We start from the raw sequence: 6,988 nt of genomic DNA, 5'->3' as shown, positions 1-6,988 counted from the left end.
GCTGGGATTACAGGCATGCACCATCATGCCTTGCTAATTTTGAATTTTTTTTTTTTTTTAGACAGAGTTTCACTCTTGTTGCCCAGGCTGGAGTGCAATGGCATGATCTTGGCTCACCACAACCTCTGCTTCCTGGGTTCAAGCAAGTCTCCTGCCTCAGCCTCCTGAGTAGCTGGGATTACAGGCATGCACCACCACATCCTGCTAATTTTTGTATTTTTAGTAGAGATGGGGTTTCTCCATGTTGGCCAGGCTGGTCTTGAACTCCTGGCCTCAAGTGATCCACCCACCTGGGCAGCTGATGGGAATGGGGATTTGTTTCATAGCAAGGAAGGAACTGAGTTAAAGGCATCTGTCCAGGTGTTTAGGTATTTCAGTGGGGTTGGATGGAAACTTATATGTAAGTTTTCACGTGAGTTAGGTGTCAGGGCCACGGTCTAGTAATTTAGGTGAGAAGAACTGAGGCACATATCCAGGTTTGAGGTATGCAAATGAGGCCGGATTGGAGCACACATCTAGGTGTTCAGATATTCAAGTGAAGTTGAGTTGGAAGACACCTGTCCAGGTGTTTAGCTGTTCAGGTGGGGCTGGTATGAGGTGAGTGGCACCTGTCTAGGTATTTAGGCATTCAAGTGGGCTTGGTTGGAGACAACTATCCAGATACTTCCTGGGTCTGGACTGGGGGCTTTTGTATGGGTGTTCAGGTATTAAAGTGGGGCTGGCGAAGATGTTGAAGTGGAGAGGATACCTGTTCAGGTGTTTACCTATCCAAGTGGAACGCATGGGGAGCACCTCTGTAAGGTGTGTGATTGGAAAGGGTTGGGGAACACTTATTTGGGTGTCAGGGAATACTCTGTCTAGATATTTATGTGTTTAGGATGTTGGTTAGGGCAGCTGTCCATGTTTTCAGATATTTAAATGGGTCAAGTAGAGGGCGCTTGGCCAGATATTCCAGTGGGCTTATCTGGGACATTTGTGTAGATGTGAAATGATTATGATGGGCTGGATTTTGCAGCACCAGCTGTTCAGGTATGCAGGAGGCGGGTTGACGCAGTCACTTGTCCAGGTGTTAAAATATTCAGAAGAACTGGGTAGGGAGCACCTGTTACAAATTATGGTAAGTTGGGGATGGGAACACGTGCCCAGATGAGAGAGCTGAGCTGAGGGTATGCATCCTGCCGTCAGGCTCTGTTTTGGGGAGCATCTGTTGAGCTATCCAGGTGTCCTTGGAGACTGGGTATTGGGCATCCCTCCTGGGTTCTGGTGCAACTGTCCAGTTGTCCAATATTGGGGGCTGATTTTGAGGGGACACTGTCTGGAGGGGGTGGGAGTTTGGGCCACCTGTCTCCAGGTAGGGGAGCGGTTGGCAGGTTGTGGTAGGGGCATCACGGGCCGGGCTGCAGCCGGTTACCTGCCCCGTGGAGGTTGCCGTGAACTGGAAGCTTCCCAGCATCATGCGCAACAGTGACAGGAACTCTTTGTCCTCATAGTCAAAGCGGTCCCCAAAGACAATGGAGCTGATTACATTGGAGACGGTGCGGCTCAGGAAGAAGGTGGGATCGATACTGGCGCCTGCAGGTGTGGCGGGAGAAGGGGGTTGGGAAGAGAGTCAACTGAGAGGTCTGAGGAGAGTCAGAATTCCAGGAGGCAGGGCCCTGTTGAGCCAAATCCCAGCGCCAGACTCCAGGGCTGGAAGTGCGGGCGCCTTTCCCCACCTAGTCCCCATCCCCAGGCAGAAAGCGCGGGTCCCCGCCCCCGCACTCGGGGTCCCCTACTCACCGTGCGTGCCCCGGAGGGCCTGGATGAGGAAGCCCGCCTCCTCCTGGATGCGCTCCTCGATGCCGCGCTTGCCCACGCCGAAGTCCCGCAGGGTGGCGATGGAAAAGCGCCGGAGCTGCTTGGCGCGCTCCCCGTTGCTGAACGCCACGCCTGGGGAGGTGAACGCGGGGGTGGAGAGAGGTCGGGGGCGGCGGGGGCAGGAGCGGACCAGCTCCAAGGGGCTCCCCAAGGGTGGAGCAGGGAGGGAGTTGGATGGGAGAGAGATGGATTCAGCGCGAGGGCCCAGGAGAGCTGCAAACTCAGTCAGAGAAACACGAGAGCACGAGAGAGAGAGAGAGAGAGAGAGAGAGAGAGAGAGAGAGAGAGGAAGAGAGGAGAGAGAGAGAGAGAGAGAGACCGGGTAGAAAGAATAAGAGAATCAGAAGAGAAGCAGAAAGGCCAGACAGACAGATGCACAGAGAAACAGAGGGATACGGGGATACTCCAAGGAGGAAGGGAAGGAAGTGGGGAGAGAAAGAGAGAGATAGATGGAGGGAGGGGAAGTGAGATATGGGGAGATCTGGGAGGAGGAAATAAAAATGGTGAAAGATTCTTAAGCTGAGCTGGAGAAAAGAGAAAAATACTGAGATAGAAACAGAGAGGGTCTGGAAGGAGGACAGACGGTTACCAGGAGATGGAGGCTGAAGATGTGGAAGTAGGAATACCCTGAAATCCTAAGACAGAGGAAGAAGTGGGAGAGGGAAGCAGAGAGAGGAGAAACACGGAGAAGCACAGAAGCTGAGAGCGACAAAAAGACAAATGAAGACAGAGGACCAGGGCTGGAAAACAGAAACCCAGGATGTCCTCAGAGATGGAGAGAGAGGGGAAAGAGGAGACTCCAGTGAGAGAGAACAAGGAGACAGGGCAGAGAGAGGCAGGGAGGAATCAGGACAGGGATGCTGGAGACAGGTGAGGGACGCACATAGAGAGGCCACAATGAAGGGAGATGGGGAGAGAAGACCAGACAGGGGGCTCTGCCATAGCCTCCAGTGGGCAGGAGAGTCAGGGAGAAGGCTGGGGACACTGAGACCATCGCGTCCACCTGGCCACCTTCCCCCTCTTGGGCACCCCCTCACCATAGCCTTTGAAGAGCCAGTCGAAGGTGGCCTGCTCCCCTCGCCCGCTGAACTCCTCAGCCTGGTCCACCAGAGCCTCCTTGACGGCACCATGTCAGCACAGCACCACGACCCGCCGGGGCCCCAGGTGAATGGTGAACACAGGGCCATAGCGCTCACTGATCTGATGGAGGCGGATGGGAGTGGTTAGAGGGAGTAGCCTCCACTGTGAATGGGCCCAGCACGGAGATGTCAGGTACTGGGATGCTTCGTCCCCAGGTTCTCACAGTCAGGGAGCTGGACATCCCAAGATCCTGTCTTTCCTGCTAGGACCCTGATGCTGAAACTCCAAAACTCCCTTTCCTAAGACTCTGGTCCACACTGGTCAATCCCGTGCCACAAAGCCCCAGCCAACTGGGCAGCCCTCACCACGTGCCACCCATCTCCCTGCCTTGGGACACCTTCATGAGGGAGTTATACATCTGCTCTGTGTTCAGCTGCAGGTAGTTTCCAATGAAGGGCAATGGGGTGGGTCCCGGAGGCAGCTTCCCCCTGCTCTTCCTCTGCTGCCAGACAGACATCAAGACCATCACAGTCAGGCAGGCCGGCAAGGTCACCAGGAGCAGCCCTGAGGCCAGCATGGTGGCAGTGGGATGATAGATGGTGATGGCTGGGGTGGTTTGCCTTTACACTGCCTGAAAAAGAGGGATGGACTTTGGTTGATTATATAATCACCTCGTTTCACCTCCCAACTACACTCCAACCCTGAATCCCGCATAGCTTAGGACACAGCCAGCAAGGGAGGAGGAGGGGGACCCCAGGGAAGCTGAACAGGGAGGGGAACTCCAGACTAAATCTGGTACTTCAGGAGGGTTGCTGCAGGGCTGTGGATTTAGGAGGGGGCAACAGATAAACTGTGCAACTGAGGAGTTTGGAATATTTGCACAGGGGAACACCTGGGTTTTGGATTTGGGATCTGGGAGTGAGAATGCACCCCAAAGTTGTGGATTTGGGGGGTCCCGAGGAGAAGAATGCAAAGGTCTGGGTTTTATTAGGGTGAGACGAAGTGTGGCTGTGCATCTGGGGGTCTTCTGGTGAGGAGGATGCAGGGTTAAGGGTCTCAGGAGGGGGGATTCCAGGCATGTGGACTTGAAAGTCTTGGGGCTAGGAAGACCCAGGGCTGTGGGTGTGGAGCTTCTGGGAGGAGGAGTGTGTAGCAAGCCCAGCAGGTCCTCCCAGAAAGCCCAGCAGCCCAGCACTGGGCCCAGGGGCTGACTTGATTTTGCTTTTTCCCAGAGCTGTCTCTTGATGCCCAGAATCCTCATTGGAACCTCAGAGTGAGGCCAGGATGGGTGCCATGGAACCTCCACTGCCCATCTGTGGTTGGGAAAGGGGTGGAAGACCAGAGCCATATTTCAGGGGAACTTTCCCCACACCTGGAGAAGAGTACCTTGTGTTATCAGTTGGCAGAGGGATTGGCTAGGTCTGGAGAAATAGTAATAACAACCCCCAAATGGTGGAAAAATCTCAAGTGTCCCAAGGGTTGTAATTTACAAAGAACTCCACTGGTTTCCAACCCAGATTCTTAGGGAAACCCACTAGATTGATTGTATCATCCGTATTAATATTATGATTGTTATTTATGTTTATCATTTTATATAAAGGTCTATGGAGGACAGAAAACAGACAGTGGGCAGGGGACATGCGTGAGTGGCCCTGAACTCCCATCTCTCCTGCTCTGCGTCCTTAGTTCCACTTTCTGGATTTGGTTTTCCTGCCAGTGGAAAGGGAGTGTTTAGGAAGAGAAGATCATATTTGAGGGTGAGTTAAGTCTCCTTTAAGGGCGATTCCTGCTTTGTCAGGGGCTACTACTATCAGCAGGCAGAGGAAACAATAGCCGAAGAGATTGAGGTAAACTCCAGTGTTAGGCACAGAGGCAGATCCTGGGGTGGGTGTGAGTGGAGAAGGGATGAGTAGCCCTCCTGTCCTTCCCTCAGGGACATTCTTCCTTAGTAAACAGGACAGTTACCCTTTGGTGAGCACGGTCGTATACGGGAAGATTAAGTCTAGGTGTGTATGATCTGGTCGAATCTTTGTAACAATGAGGTTGGTTCATCGTGATCATCCTCATTTTGAAGATGAGCAGATTTAGACTCCATAAATCCTCTTGAGTGAGGTCACACAGGGAGTAAGTGAGGGAGCTGGGATATGAATTCTTTCCCTGTGCCCCTTCATTGACTGGCCTAGATCACCCTGGGAGTCAAGTGGGGGCCAGACTTAGCAGGAGGTGAGTGCTGGGACTGGCATCAGCAGCGGACACGCTGATGACATTGGCGGGTTCTGATATCAGCATCAGGTGTGTCCAGGGAGGGAGAGACATCGTGTTGGCTTTGGGACTGCCCCCAGGTGTATGCGAGGATGGGAAACAAGTTGGCACTGAACTTGACACCAGGAGAATATTGAAGTCATGTTTGGTGCCAAGAGGGCTCTGTGTGTTGTCTCAGGTGTCATTGAGGGCATAAGAGTGTCCTTCTTCAGGAGGGCATAAGAGTGGCACCATATAGGGTCTGAGGTTGGTCCCAGTGGGCTCTGACATGAGCATGACGCAGGTGTTGATATTGGTCCTATGTGGGCCTGAGATGAGCCTCTGCCAGACCCTGAGAGGGGCTCCAGATGGGCACAGGACAGGCTCTGATGTTTGGACCTTCCAGTGTTGCACCTGTCCTCTGGGTCACCAACTGTGGACAAGTGGAGGTCGGTGAGGTTGGCCCCCCCAGGACTGACATCTTGCTCAAAGTGTTCTAGGATGCTGAGCTCTGAGACCTGTGTGGAGGGAACAAAGGTCAGAGAACAAAGCGGAGAGAGGAAAGTTGTTTGTTGATTTTGGAGGGGAAGAGGTGGGAAGGAGGATTAGCACCAGCTTGGCAGATATCAATCCCTCTAATCCTGGTCACCAGCCTGCACCTGGGCTGGCCCCAAGCCTGGGCTCCTCCTTTTCCTTCTAGTTCCTTAGAAAGGTGGGAGATAGAAATTTGAGAGCTTTGTTTCTCAGTGGGGTTGGCACTAAGAAGTGCACTGAGTGATCGGCAGGTTGCCATGACCTGGCCAGGGAGGGGGTGGGGAGAGGCAGGTTGGGAGAACTCTAGTATTTGTGGACATAGAGGTCAATCGATTTTGGACTTGTTGATTACCCTAGAGCATGGAGTGAGAGAATGGTGTCTGAAATCATGTGGGAGGGACTTGTCCCAGTGGGCAGTGTCTTGGGAACAGGCTTTTGGAGTGAGTTAGTGGCAAACCCAGGAAGATCCCTTTCCTTTGCTGGGCCTCAGTTTCCCTTTCTGGATGGATGGTGCAATGATTAAGGCCTGGATTGGAATCCTAACCTTCTCCTTTCTCTGTTATGTGGCCTTGAACCACTGACTTCATCTCTCTGAGCCTTTTGGAGCCAAGAACAGCTCTTACCTCTTCAGGTATTTAGGGGAGAAGCATATGTGTTAATGCAGATGAGGTTCATGGCAGTAAGTGCTCAATGAATAGTAGTCGTTCTCTTTAATCTGTAGGATGAAGGGGAGGGATGAGATGTTCCCTAAGCACATTCCTTGCTTTTACATCCTCTAGTCTAAAGCTCACAAATCTTTTCCTTTGGGAAGGAGGAAAGAGACAGAGTCTTTGGGAACCTCTTTCCCCATCCCTTCCTCAGCACAGCCAAGCTTTACCCCATGGAGCTGTGAATAGGAAATAATCCTTCATGGCCTATTGGAGTGTGGTGCTGAGTTAGGCAGTATCTGTGGAAGGACAGAGCAGCATTAGACTCTCAGGTTATTCTGGTTGGCCCTGGAGCCCTGCACAGGACTTTGCCCACCTGTCTCTCTACCGTTGTCTTGCATCCTGTCTTTCTATCTTTTCTTTCTCCTTCCCTGCAAGTCAATGTTCCCCTCAATCACCCTGTGTGCTCCTGCATCTTTGTATTTTGTGCCATTTTGTCCAGTGAGTTCTCCTGGATGCCTCTGCCATGTTTATCCTCATTTATACAACTGTCTGTGTGTCATTCTGGGTGCATGCTTGTAGTGTCTATGTGCATGTATGTTTCAGTACGTTCATGTTGATACATGAAT

The 6,988-nt window shown here is 52.4% G+C and overlaps 2 protein-coding genes across 2 annotated transcripts; both read right to left on the bottom strand.

Moving 5' to 3' along the window:
• Positions 1–1,105: 1,105 nt before the first annotated feature.
• On the bottom strand, positions 1,106–2,987 carry LOC115830830 (cytochrome P450 2A8-like). The gene is made up of 4 exons (XM_030795627.1): positions 2,895–2,987; positions 2,484–2,556; positions 1,780–1,929; positions 1,106–1,572 (listed from the first exon to the last, which is right to left on the bottom strand). The coding sequence occupies exons 1-4, from the start codon at positions 2,985–2,987 to the stop codon at positions 1,106–1,108; spliced, it is 783 nt and encodes a 260-aa protein (XP_030651487.1).
• A 1-nt stretch (position 2,988) lies between these two features.
• On the bottom strand, positions 2,989–3,514 carry LOC115830846 (cytochrome P450 2A13-like). The gene is made up of 2 exons (XM_030795732.1): positions 3,335–3,514; positions 2,989–3,057 (listed from the first exon to the last, which is right to left on the bottom strand). The coding sequence occupies exons 1-2, from the start codon at positions 3,512–3,514 to the stop codon at positions 2,989–2,991; spliced, it is 249 nt and encodes an 82-aa protein (XP_030651592.1).
• Positions 3,515–6,988: the final 3,474 nt, after the last annotated feature.

This window comes from Nomascus leucogenys, chromosome 17 (assembly GCF_006542625.1).
Source record: "Nomascus leucogenys isolate Asia chromosome 17, Asia_NLE_v1, whole genome shotgun sequence".
In the NCBI taxonomy this organism is placed as follows: Eukaryota; Metazoa; Chordata; class Mammalia; order Primates; family Hylobatidae; genus Nomascus; species Nomascus leucogenys.
Note: the sequence above shows the minus strand (reverse complement) of the source record. Positions and strands in the feature narration are given on the sequence as shown.

Coding starts and splice junctions, on each gene's coding strand:
- LOC115830846 (XM_030795732.1), bottom strand. CDS start 3,514: ATGCTGGCCTCAGGGCTGCTCCTGGTGACCTTGCCGGCCTGCCTGACT. Junction 3,058..3,334: donor TGTATAACTCCCTCATGAAG/GTGTCCCAAGGC, acceptor CGCCTCCATCAG/ATCAGTGAGCGCTATGGCCC.
- LOC115830830 (XM_030795627.1), bottom strand. CDS start 2,987: ATGGTGCCGTCAAGGAGGCTCTGGTGGACCAGGCTGAGGAGTTCAGCG. Junction 1,930..2,483: donor CTCTGTCTTAGGATTTCAGG/GTATTCCTACTT, acceptor TCACCTCCCCAG/GCGTGGCGTTCAGCAACGGG. Junction 1,573..1,779: donor GGCCCTCCGGGGCACGCACG/GTGAGTAGGGGA, acceptor CCACACCTGCAG/GCGCCAGTATCGATCCCACC.